The 20,817-nt window shown below is 72.7% G+C and overlaps 1 protein-coding gene across 1 annotated transcript in view; it reads left to right on the top strand.

Annotated features, from left to right (window-relative positions):
- Positions 1–20,817, top strand: part of WWP2 (WW domain containing E3 ubiquitin protein ligase 2) — a 76,371-nt gene that overhangs the window by 11,952 nt on the left and 43,602 nt on the right. The window contains exons 3-7 of the mRNA XM_075939767.1: positions 1,312–1,459; positions 1,662–1,783; positions 7,783–7,920; positions 11,246–11,342; positions 20,418–20,536. Coding sequence (XP_075795882.1) covers positions 1,312–1,459; positions 1,662–1,783; positions 7,783–7,920; positions 11,246–11,342; positions 20,418–20,536 — 624 coding nt within the window. The remainder of the gene's footprint in view (positions 1–1,311; positions 1,460–1,661; positions 1,784–7,782; positions 7,921–11,245; positions 11,343–20,417; positions 20,537–20,817) is intronic.

Here is a 20,817-nt window from a genome sequence, read left to right as displayed (position 1 = left end):
GTCGGCGGGATCGCGGGGAGCGCGGGGTCGGCGGGGTTGGCGGGTGAGCGCTGGGTCGGGGGAGCGCGGGGTCGTGCAGGGTCGGCGGGGGGCGGCGGGGAGCGCGGGGTCGGCGGGATCGGCGGGGAGCGCGGGGTCGGCGGGGTCGCGGGGTCGGTGGGGAGCGCGGGGTCGGTGAGGTCGGCGGGGTCGCGGGGTCGGCGGGAGGCGCTCGCTGGGGTGCTCAACAGCAAAGGAGACGGCCGTTTCCCCGGGGCTCGGCGGGATTCCTGCGTTAGCGTCTCCGTCCTTAGCAGGCATTTCCGGGGTGCCCCAGGGCCGTTAACCAGCCCTTGGGCTGCGTCTTGCTTGTGGCCGGGCCAGCTCTGACAGGCCGGCCGGAGGGCCGGGGGTGGGGGCCGTTCAGAGCGAGCCAGCCTGCGTCTCTCCTGGCAGCTGGAGCAGTGAGGTGCGAGCGCGGCGCGGGGCAAAACCGGCCAGGCAGGGAGCTCTCTGCTGAGGCCTGCAGCCCGGGCCGTGGTGCAGCTCTTCCTGGTGCCTGCCCCCGGGGCGGGGAGTGGACAGCCCAGCCCCAGCCCCAGACTGTGGAGACCTGGGGGGGGGGATCTTTCCACAGCACCCCACGGGCTCCCCCACGACAGCTGGAACTAGCCTAGTCCGGGCGGCGGAGGCCAGCTCCTGGCGGGTGCCCTCCCTGCCATCAGACGGGGGCGTCCTGTGGGGCGGGCTGGCCGTGTGCCAGGAGCGGGGGTCTGGGCTCGCTTCCCCCTTGGCCTGGCGGGGCCGGGGCTGGTCGGGGGGCGTGCCTGGCCCCTTGCTGGAGGGGAGGCGGCGGGTGCAGAGCTCTGCTGAGGCCACCAGGGGGCTCCCGGCGCCTGGCCCAGCCTCCCTGCCTCCCCTCTGCAGCTACTGCCCGGGGCGGCGCGAGTCCCTTTTCGGGGGGGGGGGGGGGGGGCTCGGCTGGGGCCTGGCCGACTCTCTCCTAGCTGGCTGCCAGGCGCCCCCCGGGTCTCTGAGGCTGGTGGCAGGCGCCGGGGGGCTCTGGCAGGGCTCTGGGTGCCCCTCAGGCCGGGGCGGCGCGGGGGCAGGTGGCTCGGGGGTGGCTGGGCACAAGCGGCTGGGTCCAGGGCTCATGCCACTTGCTGCCTCGCAGGTGAGATTGTGCTGAGCTGGGGCCGCCTCTGCTATCCCCAGCCCCCCACTCCCTGCTGGGCAGAGCGTCCTGGCGCCGGATGCCCCAGCCTCCTCCGGGGTGGGGGGCCCTCGCCGCGGCAGGGCGGCCGGGTGACTCTGCCTCTCCCCTCTGCCTAGTGGTGTCGGTGAAGCCCAAGGTGCACAGCCGCCAGTCCCGGATCAACTCCTACGTGGAGCTGGCGGTGGACGGGCTGCCCGGCGAGACCAAGAAGACGGGGAAGCGGATTGGGAGCGCCGAGCTGCTCTGGAACGAGACCCTTCTTGTGTAAGAGCCCCGGCGTGTCGGGCTGGCCCGGGGCCTGGGCCGTGCTGCTTGAGGGAGGGGGTTTGGGGTGCGCGCTCAGCGTTGGGCGACAGCAGGCGCCGGCGGGGTGCTCTGGGCGGAGCGGCCGGTGGGGGCCCCGGGCCCCTCTTTGGCCCTGGTGCTGCTTGGATCGGAGAGCAGCCCTCCTTGGTCTGCCTTCCAGGAACGTCACCGCCCAGAGCCACCTGGACCTCAAGGTCTGGAGCTGCCACACCCTGAGGAACGAGCTCCTGGGGACGGCGTCCGTCAGCCTGTGCAGCGTCCTGAAGAAGAATGGCGGGAAACGTACGTATGAGCGGGGCCGGCGACTCTCCTGTCCGGGGGGGGCCGTGGCGGCGCAGCGCCCTGGGTGAGGGGCCCCCGCCTCCCTGTGGCGCTGCTGTTCCCAGCCCGCCTGCCCCCTCGCGGCCCGGCCCGGCCCCCGGCCTCAGGAGAGCAGCCCCCGGCCCTGGCGGGAACAAGGTGCCATTGAGGCTGGGCGGTGGGGCAGGCGCTCGGGCGGGGCGTGCCATTGGCCGGGGGTCTGCGGTCACCGGCGCGTGGCCCGCGCGGCTGCATGAAGGCTCCATTCAGGGCCTGGAGCGTGCTCCCGGCGGCGCGGGGCAGGAAGAGGTTCGCGCCGTCCCTTCCAAGCAAAGCGCAGCTGCTCTGAAGGACAGACCGTGCATTGAGAGAGGGGCCCTCTCCCTCCTGCCAGGCGCTGGGCTGAGCCGCCCCGGGCATCCCCCGGAGCCGGGGGACCCTCCGAGGCGCTGGCTGCCTGTGGCGCTGGGCCCGGCAGGCCTGCGCTGTGCTCCCTGCCACTTCCCCGGCCCCGCTCCCTGCGCCCCTCGGCAGAGGCACAATCAGCCCTTTCAGCAGGCGGTGTCCCGGGGGGCCGCGTGGCCGAGGAATGGAAAAGGCAACGGCCTGTTTCTGCTCAGCCTGAGAACGGGTTGGCCGGGAGGGGAGGAGCCTTAAAGCCGCAGCGCAGAGCGGGGGAGGGGGAGGGCTCGTGCCCCCCTGAGCCCTCGTCCTGCCCGGGGGGCTAGGCCGGGACCTTCCCGCCCCGGCTCTGGGCTCGCTGCTCCGGCTGCCTCGTGGCGAGGGGCTGGATGCTGGGGTCCCGGGGCCCATGCTGCTCCCTGCAGTGCCACTGGGGGACCCCCCCCGGGCGCAGACCCCCTCAGCCTCGGGAGTGGAGAGCCCACGGCCGCTGCGAGCGCGCCGCTGGCCTGCCCATCCCCCGGCAAGCCTAGCCCCAAGGTGCTCCCCTGGGTGGGCCGGGCCCGCGGGGTCTGCGCAGTGGGGCTGGGGGATCCAGTGCAGAGGTGCTGGACTAGCGGCCATGGGCCTGGGAGCTGTGGGGGGCACGTGCCAGGCCGGTTCCCGTGCCGCATCCCCACCCGCCTTCCATCCCTGTGCGCAGTACATGGCACGTGCACCACCAGCCGCACACCTGGCAGGGTGGCATTGGAGTCTCTCCTGGGCGGCCGCCGGCTTCCAGGGACCGCTGCTCCCGGGGGCCGGGATGGGGACGTGAGCGGGTCACACTTCCCTGCCGGCCCTCCCGCACAGGTGACCCGTGCTCCTAGCCCAGCCAGGCCCCGGGCAGCACCGGCCTCAGCCCACCCACAGCCCGGCCGCTCCCCGGCGGCAGGTCTCTGCGTGGCCACTCTGCTCCGTCCCGGCGAGCCTCCGTTGGCAGCGCAGGGGGGAGCTTTGTGCCCTGGGAATGGGCATCGCGTGGGCTCCCTCGTCGCCGCGCCATGGAGCCCAGCGGGGCACGTCGCACCTCTCCCGGCCGGCCGCTCCGGCTGCCTGCCGACGGGACACGTCTCGGCGCGCCACCCTGCGGGGCAAAGCTTTCCCCGGCCCTGGGCCGCGCTCGCAGCTGTGACTGCGTCTGTGGGCTTTATTAGCTGCCACGGGGCCCGGCCAGGCATGTCAGCGTCACGCTGCCTCCTGCTCGCTGGGACGGCCCAAGCTCCCCCGGCCTCCAGGAAGCAGGGAAGAGGGGCCGTTGTCCTCAGCAGAGGCCTGGGGTGGCAGGCCGGGCAGCTGACTCCATTTGGCGCTGCCAGGCCAGGCTGTGCGAGAAAGGAGCTTCTGAAACGGGCCCCTCGGTTTTCAACAGGCCTCTCTCCCAGCTGCTGGGGCAGGCACTGCGGCCCGGCGAGGCGGCTTAATCCTCCCGAACAGGCTGCGGCCTCCTCCCAGGCGGCTCCCCGGGCCCTTTCGAGCCGCCTGCGGCCGAGGCTCTTGCCTGGAGGGCTCTGTGCTGGGCCGGGCTGGGGCAGTGCCCGGGAGACCTCTCTCTGGAGGTTGGGGGAAGCCGATCCGGGGCCAGGCCAGTTCACCCAGCTGCGGACAGCAGGGCAGGCCTGCGGTGACTCGAGCGCGTCAGGCTGCCGCCTGCAAGCCAGAGCCTTGTCTTCCTTCCCTGCTGCTCGGGGTGCAGGTCCCATCAACAGGCTCCTGGGTGCCGGGTGGCCCCATCTGCCGGGGCTTTCCAGGTCCCGCGAGCGTGCCCGGCTCTCTGTGCCGCGCTGTGGGCTGGGCGGGAGCCGCAGCCAGAGGGGTGCCTTCTGCTCAGCACCAGAACCCCCGGCCTCTGGGCAGCCGCAGCGCCCCGCCCTGAACTCGCTGTCCGAGGGGCCGGCCGGCCGGTGGGGACGCAGCGGCTCTTCGGGCAGCGCATCCTCAGAGCCAGCCTGCAAGGAACGTCGGGCACGTCGGCGCCTGTACCGGGCCGCGGTGAAGGCTGCGGCGCCAGGGCAGAGCGCCCGGCAAAGCGCTTTCCAAACGCCCCTGCTCGCACGGCCAGCGGGACACGGCTCATCCGCAGCCAGCCCTGCGCCCTGCCGCATGCTGAGGGCAGGGCCCAGTTCCCCCTCCTGCGGGCTGCAAGGGGAAGGGAGCCGGAGGGCCACGCAGCCTCACTGCCCCACAGCCCCCTACTCCCGGCCTGCGCTGAGGCCGAGGGGCTGGGTGCCTCGCCCTTGGCTGCCGCGTGCTAGGAGGGAGGCTGGTGGCCTCGGGGCAGTGCTGGCCGCGTGTTAGGGCTGTTGAATGGAGGCGTAGCTGCGGTTTCTGGAGCCGGAACGGTGAGGACACAGCTGTGGGCAGCCGTACCTCGAGCCCCCGCCTCCCCGGCTCGTGCGCTCAGGTCTGCGGGGCTAGACACGGCTGCCCCCTGCTCTCTAGAGGCCTGGCGTGACGCGCTTCCCCCCACCCTGCCCCGGCCCGCGTGGAAGGGGTCGGGCCCGGGTTCCCAGGAAGGCGCGTGGCCGTCTGCGCACACCAGGCGTTCCATCAGCAGGGTTGGAGTTGGGGGTTGCGGCTGGGTTGGCCCGGGCGTGCGCGGGGACAAGTAACGAGGCAGGAAACGCACCCGGCACGCGCTCCTGCCTCACGGTGGCCTCTGTCTCACGGGCGCTGGCTGCGCAGCCCTCGGCGGGAGCCGTCCCACCCAAACCCCGGGGGGGGGGGCGGCTGGGGGCGCGTGCCAACGGGCTGCGTCTGGTGGGTGCACTCGCCGGAGCTCCCTCTGGGGCGAGCTCGGCGCAGGAGCCTTTCCGGCCCTACCGTGCGGCGCTGCGAATCCGGCCCGGGCTGGGAGGGAATTGCCGCCAAGCCTTGCTCAAACGGGGCCACAAGGCCCGGGGGCGGCTGAGCTGAGCCCTTGCTCAGGGATAATCACCCCTGGCCGCCTCCCAACGTGCTACCGGCCCCTCAGCCTGGCTGCTGGCCGGGACACAGGCTGGCTTTGTACGCGCCCCGTGCTGGCGCAGCGAGGTCCCCGTGCGCCTCCCGTGCGCCCAGCAGGGACGGGGCTGGAAGGTTTCGCTCGTGTTTGTTTTCTTTCCATAAGGATGCCGGGGTGGGGGCAGGGAAGCCGGCTGGGAGGCGCCTGTTCACACCCGCCGGTTGGAGACACCTTGTCTTTGCTACTGGACCACTTCCCCCTCCGCCGAGGAGCCTTCACAACGAGGCCTTGTGTAGCCCGCGGAGCAGCGGCCCGTAGCCACTGGCCCCTCCCGACGGCGCGAGCCCAGCGCCCGCGCCTGGGCTCCCCTGCGGCTCGGGGGAGCAGAGCCCTGAGGGCGGGCGGGGCCGGCAATCCGGAGAGCTGTGGGGTTTGCCGGTCTGTCTGAGGATCGCCAGGCACCCTGCCCGGCTGACGCCGTCGCCTCGGGTCAGGGCCGTTGTCCCGGCGGAGAAGCGAGGCCGCGAGCGGCGGGGTCAGGAAGGGAGCCCAGCGCTCTCCGCTCCTAGGCCGTTTCTGCCCAGACGAAGCGCTAGCAGGCAGGGAGGGGCTGTGCTGAGCTGCAGGGTCTGTCGCCTGAGTAACAAACGTGCCCCCCCCCGTGTCTGCCCCCCCCCATGTCTGCCCCCCCCCCCGCTCCCCTCAGGGAGATGGGAAACGGACGTGGCTCCCGCTGATTGTGTCCACCCGTGTGCAGAATACACGGGCCGTGCCCCGCAGCGCATGCGGGTGTGCACCCCCAGTATTAACACCTCGCTGCAGACGCTGCTCATCAGCTGGGCGCGTGCCCGGCTCCCAGGGTCACCGGTTACCGTCTGGGTCAGGAAGGCGGCTGGGGGGCCTCGTGCGAAAGGGGCGCGTCTCAGGACTGGACCTGTGGCACGTGGGCTCTGTGGCCGGGGTGCAGGCAGGGCGCCTGTGGCTCGGCCTCCGAGGCGGCTGAACGCCAGGCCAGAGGTTCAGGACAGGCTGCTGCGCCTCGGCCCACGCTGGCCGGGTCTGGGCGTGGCCATGAGCCCCTGGGACCCGTCTCGTGGGCGTGGAAAGCCCCTCGCAGCCCCAGCATCTCCCCGCCAGACGGACGCCGAGCGGGGGTCCCGTGGCTCCCATTGCACGCCGTGGGAGCCGCCGCTGGGCCGCGGGGTCGCCCGTGCGCCGGGCAGGGAGAGGCCCCGCAGCGTTTGCTGTCTGGCTCTTGCGTCCAGCTGGCAAGGAACCCCCAGCTGCCCCGGGCCTGCCCGCTCCTGTGTGAATCCAGGGCAGCTCCCTTCCAGCAGCCCCCAGGGCCGGTTCCAGCCTGCCCTGCCCTCAGGGGGCCTGGGAGCATCTTACTCCTGCAGCCGGGCCCAGCGGGGGCGCTCGCCGGACAGACGCTGCGAGGACTCGGCCCCTCCCGAGAGCTGGCGCCGGACAGCGGCAATAAGCCAGCTGCTGCTTCGCGCTCTGCTCCGTGTGCCGGTTCCCCTCCCTGGCTGCAGGGCGTGGCAGTGGGTGGCACCAGGTCTCCCCCGTGCCCCTGCTGCTCTGCCCTCTCCGAAGGTCCCCAGCTTTGGCCTCCGCACGTCCGTGGGCAGCTGCCCCAGGCCCTCCGCCTCGTGGCTGGGGAGAGCTCGGCAGAAGCCCAGGAACCCACCAGTGCTGCCCGCGGAGCAGCTGTCAAGGCGTCTGCCTCTCTGAGCCCCGGCGAGCTGCCCCCTCCTGCGCGGGCGCCTGCTTGTGGGGGCCCCAAGGGGGGGAGTCCTGGTGCCATGAGTCATCTCACAAGCAGGCTGGCTGGGGGCCGCGGGGCTGGGCGGCCAAGCACCGGAGGCCAGGAGCGCCAAGGCGGCTGATGGAGCGGGACACCCCCGCTGTGCTGCAGGGCCTGGCGCCGCGGGGGGGGAGGGCGGGTGCTGGTGGGGCTGTAGCCCCTCGCTGTCCCGGCTCGGGGCTCGTCGGGAACTGAGGACCCCCGCCTGCCGGAGTGACGAGCTGTCGGACCAAAGGCCCCCTCGCGCTGCGTGGGGAGGGGCTCGCCATGTCGGCGGGGAGAGAGCGCCCAGCCCAAGGGGCTGCCGTCTGGGCTGCGAGGGGCCCCGCACATGGTCCCGGAGCCGAGGCTGGCCAGGCGCGGGGGCTGTTCCGTGCACCCGGCCACCGCGGGGGTCGCTGGGGGCAGGCCTGTGGCCGTCTAAGGTAGCTGCGCCTGCACCCCGCTTCCCCTCCCCCAGCGCCCTGGGCCCCGTTGCAGTGGGGTGTGGCTGGGCCCGTGGCTCTGCTTGGGCAGTGGAGGGGGAGTGGCCCAGCTCCTCGCATGGGGGGAGGAAGCGGCTGTGGCTGTGGCTGTGGCGTGGGGGCTGGGGGGTGGCGTGCCTGGCGCAGTGTGGCCGGGCACCGGGGTGCACGTGGGACCGGACCAGCGCCGGCTCCTGGCCCTGCGGGGACGAGAAGAATTCGTCTCGTGCCCGTCGGAGGGCGCCTGAACCCCGGGGGGGGGGGCTAGACCTGATAAGGGCTTTCGGCTGGTGGTGACGGGGGCTCGTCCCTTTCTCCCCAGTGGAGAACACGCAGCTCACCCTGAACCTACAGGCGGAGAACAAAGGCAGCGTTGTCTCCGGTGGCGAGCTGACGATTTTCCTGGACGGGCCGACTGTTGATCTGGGAAGCCTGCCTAATGGCAGCGCCGTGCCAGAGGGTAAGTGCCACCCGGCGCCACGTGCGAGCGCGAGGCGGTGAGTGGGGGGGGGGGGGTCACAGCTGGGAGGACTTGGGAGCCAATACCTGAGCGCCAGGAGCCACCTCCTCTCCCAGGGCGTGTCCCGGCTCCGCTGGCTACAGCGCTGTGCGGCCTGCCCAAGGCCGTGCTCCCCCGCACGCCCGCGTCCCACGGGCCCACGCAGGGCCTCTGCCCACGCAGGCGTCTGCAGGGAAAGGGGGCAGCTGGGCTCTGCGGCCCCCGCCCCATCTCTGCCGGCCCCCGCGGCCCCCTCCCATCTCTGCCGGCCCCCCGCGGCCCCCGCCCGTCTCTGCCGGCCCCCGCGGCCCCCCTCCCGTCTCTGCCGGCCCCCGCGGCCCCCCTCCCGTCTCTGCCGGCCCCCGCGGCCCCCCTCCCATCTCTGCCGGCCCCCGCGGCCCCCGCCCCATCTCTGCCGGCCCCCGCGGCCCCCTCCCATCTCTGCCGGCCCCCGCGGCCCCCGCCCGTCTCTGCCGGCCCCCGCGGCCCCCCTCCCGTCTCTGCCGGCCCCCGCGGCCCCCCTCCCATCTCTGCCGGCCCCCCGCGGCCCCCGCCCCATCTCTGCCGGCCCCCGCGGCCCCCCTCCCGTCTCTGCCGGCCCCCGCGGCCCCCTCCCGTCTCTGCCAGCCCCCGCGGCCCCCCTCCCATCTCTGCCGGCCCCCGCCCCATCTCTGCCGGCCCCCGCGGCCCCCGTCCCGTCTCTGCCGGCCCCCGCGGCCCCCTCCCGTCTCTGCCGGCCCCCGCGGCCCCCCTCCCGTCTCTGCCGGCCCCCGCGGCCCCCCCTCCCGTCTCTGCCGGCCCCCGCGGCCCCCGCCCCATCTCTGCCGGCCCCCGCGGCCCCCCTCCCGTCTCTGCCGGCCCCCGCGGCCCCCTCCCGTCTCTGCCAGCCCCCGCGGCCCCCCTCCCATCTCTGCCGGCCCCCGCCCCATCTCTGCCGGCCCCCGCGGCCCCCGTCCCGTCTCTGCCGGCCCCCGCGGCCCCCTCCCGTCTCTGCCGGCCCCCGCGGCCCCCCTCCCGTCTCTGCCGGCCCCCGCGGCCCCCCTCCCGTCTCTGCCGGCCCCCGCGGCCCCCCTCCCATCTCTGCCGGCCCCCGCGGCCCCCGTCCCGTCTCTGCCGGCCCCCGCGGCCCCCCCCCGTCTCTGCCGGCCCCCGCGGCCCCCGCCCCATCTCTGCTGGCCCCCGTGGCCCCCCTCCCGTCTCTGCCGGCCCCCACGGCCCCCGCCCCATCTCTGCCGGCCTCCACGGCCCCCCTCCCGTCTCTGCCGGCCCCCGCGGCCCCTGCCCCATCTCTGCTGGCTCCCGCGGCCCCCCTCCCGTCTCTGCCGGCCCCCGCGGCCCCCGCCCCATCTCTGCCCGCCCTCTCTCGGGGCCCCCCTCCCGTCTCTGCCGGCCCCCACGGCCTCCGCCCCATCTCTGCTGGCCCCCGCGGCCCCCGCCCCATCTCTGCTGGCCCCCGCGGCCCCCGCCCCATCTCTGCCGGCCCCCGCGGCCCCCCTCCCGTCTCTGCCGGCCCCCGCGGCCCCCCTCCCGTCTCTGCCGGCCCCCGCGGCCCCCCTCCCGTCTCTGCCGGCCCCCGCGGCCCCCCTCCCGTCTCTGCCGGCCCCCGCGGCCCCCGTCCCGTCTCTGCCCGCCCTCTCTCGGGGCCCGCCCTGTCTCTGCCAGCTCCCACGGCCCCCGTCCCGTCTCTGCCCGCCCTCTCTCGGGGCCCGCCCTGTCTCTGCCGGCCCCCGCGGCCCCCCTCCCGTCTCTGCCAGCCCCCGCGACCCCCCTCCCGTCTCTGCCGGCCCCCGCGGCCCCCGTCCCGTCTCTGCCCGCCCTCTCTCGGGGCCCGCCCTGTCTCTGCCAGCCCCCGCGGCTCCCGCCCCATCTCTCCGGGGCTCCAGGCTGCCAGCGTTGTGCTGTGCAAGCCTGGCCAGCCGGGCCTCGGGCTCCGTGGGGGGAGGGCGCGGGGTGGCAGGGCGCCTGGCAGATCCCGTCTTGGCGGGGAGCAGCAGTGAGTGGGTGTGTCTGAGATCAGGGCATCACCGACCCCCCTCCCTGCCTGGGCAGACGGGGGCGTCTCAGGGCCTGACATGTCAGCAAGCGGGCGACGACTCGGTTAACCTGTCGACTGCTCCCTCCTTCCCCCCCATGTTAGACCCAGCGGGGGACAGGAGCTGGCATACAAGCCCTTCCCCCGATCGGCCTGGGGCGGGTGGGATCCGATCCCCAGTCCCTGCGGGGAGCAGGTGTCTGTAGCAGCTCTCCCTGACTGCTGGCTCTGTGCCCCCCGCCCTGCCCTGCCCCTCCCCTTGCAGCCTCTTGCAGAGGCAGTGACAGTGGGAGCCAGGAGCCAGTGCTGGGGGGGAGCTGGCTTAAAACAGTCCCCCCCCAGCACCAGCCTCACAGTGCTGCCTGCTCCCCCTCCCTGCACTGCTGCTTCTCTCAGAGGTAGCCGCGCTGGGGGGCAGAGGGGGCTGCTGTGAAGCAGCCTGTGTCCGTGGGGGGGGGGGAGGATCCGCGCTCCCTGCGCACAGAGGCTGCTCCCCGCGTCCCATCAAGCAGCTCCCCGCGGACAGGGCCTGCTACCACCGTGCGCTGCTGCCTCTGGGTCAGATTCGGCATCCCAGGCAGCCGGCCCGCGAGGGGGGCTGGGTTTTAAACTGGCTCCCCTCGCGGACCAGCTCCTGCCTGGCAGCCCACACTGCTGCCTCTGATTCAGAGGCAGCAGCACAGGCTGGCAGGGGCTCCCAAGGAGTGGGGCTGGAGCGCACTGGCTGCCCCCCCCCGGGACTATTGAATAGTCATGGAACCGCTAAGATTCACGCAATAACCCGCTGTCTGACCCCCCTCCGGACAGGAGCAAGGCTGCCTGGCATGGCAGGATTCTGCGTGGGCTGGGGCGTTTCCCACCCAGGGTGCTGGGCTCAAAGCCGGGCTGCTATCGAGGAGGAGAGCGAGAAGCCATCGTCCGGGGTGGCCCGAGAGCTGTGGGGGGGGGCCCTGGAGCCGCCGGGGGCCCGAGGCTGGGACGAGGGGCGCTGTGGAAAGCAGCCCAGTTGTGCCGGCGTTAGCGCTTTCCCAAGTGCCCTGCGGGCCCCGTGCGGCGGCCCCGGGACACCTCCAGCAGGTGCTGTGCCTCGCGGGGGCCGGGCCAGCGTGCCAGGTGCATTTGCAGGGAGTTGGCGGCAGGAGGGGCAGGCGTCCCGGCATCCCAGCGTGCTGGGCTGGTCCCTCCCCGGCATCACCCGCAGCCCCCGGCTCAGCCGCCGCTCACTCCTCCCTGCTCTTCCCCCTTTGTGTCCAGGCCTCCAGGTGCCTGGGAGGGAGCCCGGCGCCGTGGCGCCTCCCACCGAGAGCAGACACCAGCCCCCCAGCACAAACTGCTTTGGCGGCAGATCCAGGTAAGGGCCCCTCGCTGGCGTCCCTCAATGGGAGCTGGCAGGGCTGGTTCATGGAGCGGGGGAGGGGAGGAGGCGGGGAGGCTGCCTGGTGGGGAGGAGTGGGCGGGGAAGGCAGGTGGAGGGGGAGGCCGGGATATTGCGTGGGGGGGGCAGGCGGAGGGGGAGGCCGGGATGTTGCCTGGCGGGGAGGAGTGGGAGGGGGAGGCAGGTGAAGGGGGAGGCCGGGAGGCTGCTTGGCTGCAGGGAGTGGGGGGGCAGGTGGAGGCGTCAGGAGGCTGCCTGGCCGGGGGGGGGGCAGGTGGAGGCATCAGGAGGCTGCCTGGAGGGGGGGGCGGAGAGGTAGAGGGGGCAGGCGGAGGTGTCAGGAGGCTGCCTGGAGGGGGGGCAGAGGGGTAGAGGGGGCAGGCGGAGGTGTCAGGAGGCTGCCTGGAGGGGGGGCAGAGGGGTAGAGGGGGCAGGCGGAGGTGTCAGGAGGCTGCCTGGAGGGGGGGCAGAGGGGTAGAGGGGGCAGGCGGAGGTGTCAGGAGGCTGCCTGGAGGGGGGGCAGAGGGGTAGAGGGGGCAGGCGGAAGTGTCAGGAGGCTGCCTGGAGGGGGGGCAGAGGGGTAGAGGGGGCAGGCGGAGGCGTCAGGAGGCTGCCTGGGGGGGGCGGAGAGGTAGAGGGGGCAGGCGGAGGTGTCAGGAGGCTGCCTGGCGGGGGGGGGCAAGGGGAGGCATCAGGAGGCTGCCTGGAGGGGGGGGCGGAGAGGTAGAGGGGGCAGGCGGAGGCGTCAGGAGGCTGCCTGGGGGGGGCGGAGAGGTAGAGGGGGCAGGCGGAGGCGTCAGGAGGCTGCCTGGCGGGGGGGGCAGGCGGAGGCGTCAGGAGGCTGCCTGGGGGGGGCGGAGAGGTAGAGGGGGCAGGCGGAGGTGTCAGGAGGCTGCCTGGCGGGGGGGGCGGAGGGGTAGAGGGGGCAGGCGGAGGCGTCAGGAGGCTGCCTGGCGGGGGGGGGCAGGCGGAGGCGTCAGGAGGCTGCCTGGCGGGGGGGGGGGCAGGCGGAGGCGTCAGGAGGCTGCCTGGCGGGGGGGGGCAGGCGGAGGCGTCAGGAGGCTGCCTGGCGGGGGGGGGGGGGCAGGCGGAGGCGTCAGGAGGCTGCCTGGCGGGGGGGGGCAGGCGGAGGCGTCAGGAGGCTGCCTGGCGGGGGGGGGCAGGCGGAGGCGTCAGGAGGCTGCCTGGCGGGGGGGGGGGGGCAGGCGGAGGCGTCAGGAGGCTGCCTGGCGGGGGGGGGCAGGCGGAGGCGTCAGGAGGCTGCCTGGCGGGGGGGGCAGGCGGAGGCGTCAGGAGGCTGCCTGGCGGGGGGGGGGGCAGGCGGAGGCGTCAGGAGGCTGCCTGGCGGGGGGGGGGGCAGGCGGAGGCGTCAGGAGGCTGCCTGGCGGGGGGGGGCAGGTGGAGGCGTCAGGAGGCTGCCTGGCGGGGGGGGGGCAGGCGGGGGGGCAGGAGGCTGCCTGGCGGGGGGGGGCAGACGGAGGCGTCAGGAGGCTGCCTGGGGGGGCGGAGGGGTAGAGGGGGCAGGCGGAGGCGTTAGGAGGCTGCCTGGCGGGGGGGGCGGAGAGGTAGAGGGGGCAGGCGGAGGCGTCAGGAGGCTGCTGGGGGGGAGAACTGGGCTTATTCTAAGGCCCCGCGTGGGGGCTGCCCCGTGTTTCTCGCCGTGCCCGGCCCTTCGCCCGGCCTGGGCCTGTGAGCGCCTTGGCCTCTGAGGTGCCGCTTTGTCTCTCCTCCTTTGTGCAGCGCCCAGCTCCCCGGCCCCCGCCCCCCAGAATTGCTGCGGGCAGCAGCGGAGGCCCCACTGGTGCCGCCGTCGTGGGTGTTTTTCTCGCCCTCGGTGGCCAGGCCCGGCCAGGCCGCAGGGGGGCCCTGGGGCGACGCGGCTCCGCTCTCCCCTGCTGCCCAGGGCTGGCCCGGCCGCGTGGCTGCCCGCGGAGGCCGAGGGGCGTTCTGCTGGCGGGCAGAGAGGTGCCGCGGAAGGGCTGCTCCTCTGGGCCTGCGAGCAGACCTGGGCCGAGCCCTGCGGGCCCGGGATCTCGTGTGCAGCCTTTGGGTCCCCGGGGGAGGCTGGAGGCCCCTTGGCAGAGGGCAGCCGGGCTGCGTTTCCTACAGACACAGGACGCTCGGCCTGGCAGGGCCCTCAAGCGGTCGTCAGGTCCAGTCCCTGCCTCGCGGCAGCCCCGAGCACCATCCGGACCATCCCTGGGGATGCCTCCCTCCGGGCCAGCTCTCCGTGTCCTTGGGCTCAGCTCCTTCCCGGCGGCCCTGCGGGTGCAGCTCCCGGGGGCAGGCCGAGGACTGGGCCCGTCTCTCCACTGCTTTGCTGCCGGTGGGTGGGCCGCTCCTGGCCCTGTCTGCCCCCAGGGGTACTGCACTTGGCCGAGCGTGGCTGGAGACTTCCTGAGCCGGGCTGGTTCTCCGCCCCGGTGCTGCGTGCTCCTTCTCCACGGCTGGCAGGGCCGCAGGCTGCCGGCGGGTGAGACGCGCTCCCTCGGGTGCCTGTTCTTGGCTCCGGCTGAGCCCCGCGTCCCCGCTCGCTCTGCACCCAGCCCCGGCCTGCAGGCCTCCGTCGCCCCGGCCGTTAGCGCTCTCCTCTCAGGCCAGCGCCTGGGCGTGTAGCACCCTGCTGCACCCCGCTCGTCGGGTCCGTGCCCCCGGAGGCTGGGGCTGCGTGGGCCGCCGAGTGCTGGCGTGACGTGCTCTCCTCTGCCAGCCGGGGGGCTGTGCCGCTGGCTTTGCCCTCGGATCTGCATGAGCACCCTTAAAGGGGGGGCAGCCGCTCCCCACATTCCAGCTGGGGCCCCACACCCTGCCCCCCGCGTTAGTCTGAGCTCAGGGCAGGGCTCCTCTCCCCACCCTGTGTCGGGCGCCGGTGCCTGCTGCGTTCCAGGGCGGGGACGTGTGCGGCACAGCAGCTGGCTGCATGCCAGGGGGTCTCTCCGGGGGGAGACCTCCCTCCCAGCCGGCTGCGAATAAAGGGGCCAGTCTTTCGGCCTGTCTCCTCCAGGGAGCGGCTGGGGCCAGGGCTTCCTTTCCCTCCCCCACACAGCTGGTGCCCAGGGCCGGGAGCTGGGGGCAGGGTGTGAAATTCCACAGGTAGCTGTGTGAGGAGAGAAGAAAGGGCCAGTCAGTGGTGCTGGCGGGTGTGTGTGGGGGGGGACTGCAAACCTTGTGGGGGGGGGGGGGAGTGCCGCGCCGTGGCTGCCGGGAGGGGAAGGGGCGGGTGGCGGGCGCGCGATGTCACCTGGCCACGGGCACGCCGCTCGCATCACCCGTTCTGGGTCCCCCAGGGCTCCTCAGGCCGGCCCAGCTTTGTGTCCCTGTTTCCCGAGGGCTGGTCCGTCCGCTCGCCCTGAGCCCTTGCCTGGCCCCGTGTGCTGAGTGCCGTGCGGTGCAGCATGTGGGCCCGGCGCCTGCACGGCACAGGGCTCCCCGGGGCAGACGGCCGCGGAAGGGCCCGCAGAGCTGTGGGCGCCGGGCTGGGACCTGGGGCGGCGCTGCCGGCTGGCGCGTTCCCGGCGGGAGTTGGAGACGGGCGCGGGGCTGACGGCGAGAGGCTCCCGGCTCTGCGGGGGCACGAGAAGGAGACGGGGCTTTCTGCGTGTGAGCCCTGCTCGGCTGGGGAGTCGGGGAGCCCCGTCCGGACAGCCAGTCTGCTGAACGCTGGCCTCTGCTCCAGAGCCTGGCGTCGGGCACCCGCCCCGGTTCTGGGCTCTGCACAGGGTGGAAGTGCAGTCGATTAACCGAGAAGCAAAAGCATCTCAGTTAATGCTACAGACGACCCGCATCTCCCCCGTTTCCCCCTCCCCCCAGTAGATTTATTGCAGGCTGGCCCAGCCGCCCGGCTCAGTCCTGGCTCGCGCTGCAGCTCTGCGTTTGAAGTGGTAGGAGCTGGGCAGGCAGGCAGCCTGGCTCCGTTCTGGCTCGTGCAGGATCCAGGAGCTAAGAGCTGCTCCCCCCCAACCGCTGCTTCTGTATCAGAGGGAGCAGCGCTGGGAGACAGGCAGCCGGGCTGCGTGGGGAGCTGCTTTTTACACTGGCTCCCTTCGCGGACCAGCTCCCGCCCGGCCCCTCGCACAGATCCAGAGGCAGCAGCTCAGGTAGCCGGGGGCTCCTCGGGAGGGAGCCGGAGCGCACTGGCTGCCGGCCCCGCCCCCGGGATGATAGAACAGTCGAGTAGCCAATCAGAATCCATGAGGTTGCTCGACTGGCCGATTGACCCGTATTTCACATCCCTAGTTTGCAGCCCGGCCCTGCTGCTCCGTCCGTGCGCTCTGCCCGCCCCAGCCTCTGCCTCCTTTCCCGCGGGGTCCCCTCGCCTCTCCCGGGACGTGCTGCTCCCCGCCCGGCTCTGCTCCTGTCGCCGCCTCCCCCGCTTTCACGGGGACCCGAGGAATTTCCCAGCTGAGCGTTCCAGGTGGGGGCTGCGGGCCGCAGGCTGTTTTCCAGCCCCGGCACAGGGCACGCTGGAGCCGCCTGGCCCTACAGCCCCCCGTGCCCGGCCCGAGCACACGTACCCGTCTGTCTCCTGCAGCTGCATTCTGCGGGCGCTGGGGTTAGTGTGGCCTCTGCATCCCCACGCGGAGGCCTGGGGCTGTGCTCTGTGCTCAGAGGGGTGAAGGCGGGGGGAGGGGCTTCCCAGAGGGGCCTGGACGCACTGAGCCCTAACGCCTGGCTGGGCCGGGTGCCCTGCTCTCTCTGAGCTCCAGGGCAGCAGCCCGACAGGGAGAGGGGCAGGGATGTGTCCAGCCGGGGTGAGAGCCAGCGCAGCTCCCATGCTCTGGCGCAGTGTGGCCGGGGCCTCGCCTGCCCCCGGGGGCTGCCCCATGTTCCCCTCCTATCGTAGGGGTCAGCTCCCAGCTGCCTGCCCCACGCGGCCCCGCTCTGTGCCCAGGCCTCTGTTAAAGGGCAGCGCCCACGTGGGCGTGCTCTGAGGAGGGCAGAGCAGCTGGCCTGGCTAATTTAGGGGGCCTGCTGGCAGCCCCGCACCCTGCCAGGTTCCAGACTCGGCTGCATGCGCCTGTCTGGATGGAGACGGGCCCAGCCTGCGCCTCGGGCTGCCTGCTCCTGGATCTCACCTGGCTTTGGGAGGGCCGTGACTCGCCTGGGGAGCAGGGAGAGTGCCCCTCGGGGCAGGGACCCCCCAGACGGCTGGCAGTGTCAGCGTTAGCGCCGCCTTGTCTGCACGGCACTCCCGCCTTCCCAGCGCGACTGGGGCCAGGCTCGGCTGGCAGAGGCAGGTTTCTCAGGCACCGGGGTTGGCGCATCCCCCTCCAGCAAGAGGTCACAAGCCCCCATCCTGCATCTGCCCTGCTGAGAGAGGCCCCAGGCTGCTTCTCCAAGGCTGCCCCATGGAAGGGCTCCTGGCTGGTCAGCAGTGGGTCCCGCCCCCCGGCTGCTGAGCGGCGCCGTCTCGTCTCACTAACAAGCAGGTTCTGCCCCTCCCCGACCCGGCGCGCTTGGCGGCTCCCCGCAGGGCGACTGGCCGCGGTCGTGGGTGCCAGCGTACTGCCCTGGCCCTGCGGCTGGCAGGCCGCCCTCCCCATCCCAGCTCCGTGCTGCAGGGCCAGCCGGCTGGAGGGTTTTGCCCTTTTAAGGCGATGGCTTGTCTGGGATAAACCAGCCTTTTTTCTCCGCTCTTCACCCTCCCTGCACAAGTGGCTGCTTCAGCGGGGCTGGGCTGGGAGCCGTGCACGGCCCTGTGGCCCGGAGATGCCGGAGCCAGCCGGGGGAGTCCTGGTTACTCTGCCCCATCCCGGAGGTGGGACGAGGGGGCTGTTGGGCCAGGTGCGGGGCGCGGCCTCTGCATGCCAGGCGGTTTCCATGAGTCAGTGTTTCCCGTCGCTCCCCCAGCTTTACCCTGCTGGGGGCCCAGGCTGCTCTGCCCTGGGAAGAGGCTCTGCCCCTGCGCCCACACGGCCTGCAGCCGGAGCTGCCAGGCGGGGCAGGGGTCCTGTCTCCGAGGAGCTCAGTGCCCGGCTGAGGCAGAGCGGGGAAGGGCCGTGCCCCTAGGACAGGGCCGCAGGGTGCTCCCGGTGGCCAGCACAGAGCTCTGTGCCGCCCAGGGCTACGGCTCGCTTAGGAAGGGGGGAAGCTGCCAGCGTTTCGCTCTGCCGGAGCCTCACTTGGCTTGGGTCTCTCTCTCCCTCGTGGCTGGGTAACTGCCGTGGCCAGCTCCCTGCTTCCCAGCAAGAGCGGCCGGAGAGCCCGGGGTGCGGCGCGCTGCGGCCTGCCGCTGCTCCATGTTCGCTGAGCCCGTGGGAGTGGCCGGGCGCCAGGCGCTGGCAGGAGAGCGACGCCGTAGCACACAGGACCCCTGTTGCCGGTCGGCGTGGAGACAGGCCTTTCCTGAGCTCTCGCTGCAGGCCAGGAGTGGAGACCGCGGTAGAACCGGGGAGGCCTGGCTCGGCCCTTTCTCCCCCAGGGGCCGGGGCAGAGGGCGGAGAGGTCTGTGGCTTTGGGCGCACCCTGTCCTGAGTCCCTGCCTCTCTCTTGGCTGGCCAGTGGGGCTTTGCTGCCCTGAGAAACTGGCTTCTCCTTTGCCGGGTGCCCAGTCCGTGCGGTCTCCCGTCTTGCAGCCCACGTGCAGCTGCCCTGCCGTCTGTCAAGGGGCGTGCCCAGCTTCGCGGTGGTTTGTCTCCCTGTCAGGGGCATGATGCGAGTGCGTGGGGGGCCTGGGGCGTCTCGGCCCCTGTGCGGGAAGGAGCAGGCTTCTGTCTGCGCCTGCCGCGGCCCAGCCCTCTGTGTGGAATGAAGCTCCCTCGCAGAGCCCGGCTCGCTGTGTGACGGGCTCTTCCGCAGGCGCCTGTGCCGAGCATGTTGGCCCGGGTCTCGCAGGCGCGCGGGGGGGCTGCTGAAGCCTGGGGAGGAAGCCGATCAGCCTGAACATTCGCTGCTGCCCCCCAGCCCAGCTGCCATGTTGAAAGACTTTTCCGAGCGCTACGCAGTGAGATTATTTGCATATTTGCAAGTCATTTGCATGTGCCCCATAACCCGCCCGGCAGTGTTGGCAGGGCGGCAGCAGGGCGAGCGTGCGTGTTGCCTGCCGCATGGACAGCCAGGAGCAGGGACCGGGCAGGTCGTCCGGGGGCCCGAGACCCCCAAGGCCCCGTGCAGAGGGGCCCCAAACTTTCCGTCTTGAGCTGCAATCAGGCAAATCCCGGGGCTGGCGTAGGCCACGCTGTGGAGCCTTCCTCTTGGATCCCCCTTTGCACCCTGCCCCCAGCCTCGCCCAGCAGCTGCCGAGGGGACGGGTGCAGTGCGAAAGCCCAGGCCCCTCCCCAGCAGAGCTCGCCGTGGGGTGGTGCCGAGCGCCCCGCTGGCAAGCCCCTTCCCCGTCCGTTTAGTCCCCTATGAGCCTCCTGGATGGGGGACTGGGCAGGGCCTGGAGCGGGTTTCTGGGCCAGGCCCCACCCAGAGCAAGCCTAGAGCGGCGTTTCTCCCCCCGTGGTGCACGGACCCTTCCGGCCACTCCAGAGACGTTGGGGCACGTCCACGCCACCGACATTTGGAGGAAACTGAGTTTGTGTGTGAAGTTCCCAGCGCTTTGTCCCTTTTACACCCACAAATGTCCTCGCCCGCCTGGCCGCGATTAGTGTGTGTGTCTGAAACTGGTAGGGCCTGGGGGCAGCTCTGGATTTCTTTAGTTGTGTGTTTATTTAGAAGAGCGAGTAATTTATAAACAGGGTGAGAAACAGCGGTCTGGGCCGTCCCTGGCAGCGCGTCCAACCGGCCCTTAACCCCCAGGCACTTTGTTCCGCGCTTGGCCCCCGTGCTGCAGCTAAGCCCGTTGCGCCCTGCCCGTCTCCTCGCAGCCCTGTCAGAACAGTCATCTCCCTCCTCTTCGTAACACCCTCTTGTGTGCCCCCCCCAGACTAAGCAAACCCCATTTAGCCCTCTGGCCTGCTCGGTCGCTGTGGTTCTGGGCTCGGACCTCTCCCACCCGAGAGCCTGGCTGGCCGCTGCTCTCCCATCCCTGTTCAGATCCACCCGCGTCCCCTCCCCGGTTGGTCACCCCAGCCTCGGGCTGCCCCGTCCCTGCTCGGGACAGGCTGGGTGCAGCGCTGCATGTGGGATGGGCCAGCCGTGCGCTCCAAGCCGCGGGCAGAATGCTGCCCGCCCTGTGCCAGCCCCTCCCGTCTGTGAGCAGCGAGTCTGAGGGTCCCTGCCAGGATCCGGCCCCCAGCCGCCTGCCCACTCCTGCCTGGGGTGGCCGGCAGTGCGAGTCCAGTGTCAACTTCGCAGCCAGGCAAAATGCATCATGGCCTGTGAAATCTGGCCTTCCACCCTGGACTAGACAGATTTCGGGGCGGGGGGGAGACTGTTTCTCGGGTTGGGGGTCATGACCCAAAAGGGAGTGGGGGGGGCTCATGGTTTTGCCACCCTTGCTGCTGCGCGGCCTTTGGTGCTGAGCAGTGGAGAGAGAGCAGGGGTTGTGCAGCCCGGCTCTGACGCGGCGCCCTGCCAGCAGCTGTGCAGAAGGAGGGTAGCGGTACGCAGCCCCCGCCAGCACCTTGCAGCCCCCGGCTCCTTTCTGGGTCGGGCCCTACGATTCCACCCGATTTCACTGGCTGAAGTCAGGAAACAGACGTGGACCCAAATGGCCCAGGAATTCGGCCGGGCCCCACCCATTGCTTTTCCCTCCCCCCACGCCCCCCGGCTTGGTGCGAGGGCCTCTCCCCACGCTGGGACGAGCTCTGGGGAGGGGAGTGGCTCCGGCCCAGCAACGCGACTGGTGCCCGGGGGGGGCGGGGCTGGCCCGAGCTGCGTGGCCCAGACACGGGCCTGGGAGGAGCCCGAGGGCCAAGCGTTTCCCAGGAGGCGGGCTGTTCGTGAGCGCCCCCCGGAGGTGTGGAGTGGAGACGGGGCGTGGCTGCTGGGCGGCGGGTGCTCTGGGGGACAGTGGCGGGGCACTTGGCGCATGGCACCGTGCCTCGCTGGCGCTCCTGGAGGGAGGGAAGCCTGTGGCCCCCGCATGGGCCCAGGCGGAAGGGGCAGAGGAGTGTCCTTCGGAGGCAGCCTGATCTCTGACCCGTGGGTGTGGTTCTCCCGCAGGAATCACAGACCCGCAGCTGGAGGGGCCAGGCCGAGCAGAGGGACCGGAGACCAAAGCCCCAGCACCCAGGTTCGCCACCGGCAGCAAGTCAAGAGTCCGGGCCCAGCCACCGGCGCAGGTGAAGCGCGGCACCCGACAGGCCTAGCTTGTCGCACTGGGCCTGTGGCGCTCGCGGGGCAAGATGAAAACCTGCTGCCCCAAGGCTCTCTGGGGCGACAGGCTGGGGGCCTCGGAGTTCGTGAAACCCTGGACGTGCGGCCCGGGGCTGAGGGTCTCCAGCAGCACTTCACTGCGCTCCTCCGGGCTGCCCCGCATGGCCCAGGCTAGACCTGCCCCAGCAATGGCCAGCGCCTTCTGTTCCGAAGAGCCAGGCTTCCCTGACCCCTCCTGCCCGGACTC

This window comes from Pelodiscus sinensis, chromosome 12, assembly GCF_049634645.1.
Source record: "Pelodiscus sinensis isolate JC-2024 chromosome 12, ASM4963464v1, whole genome shotgun sequence".
In the NCBI taxonomy this organism is placed as follows: domain Eukaryota; kingdom Metazoa; phylum Chordata; order Testudines; family Trionychidae; genus Pelodiscus; species Pelodiscus sinensis.
This window is presented reverse-complemented; position numbering and strand designations above follow the sequence as displayed.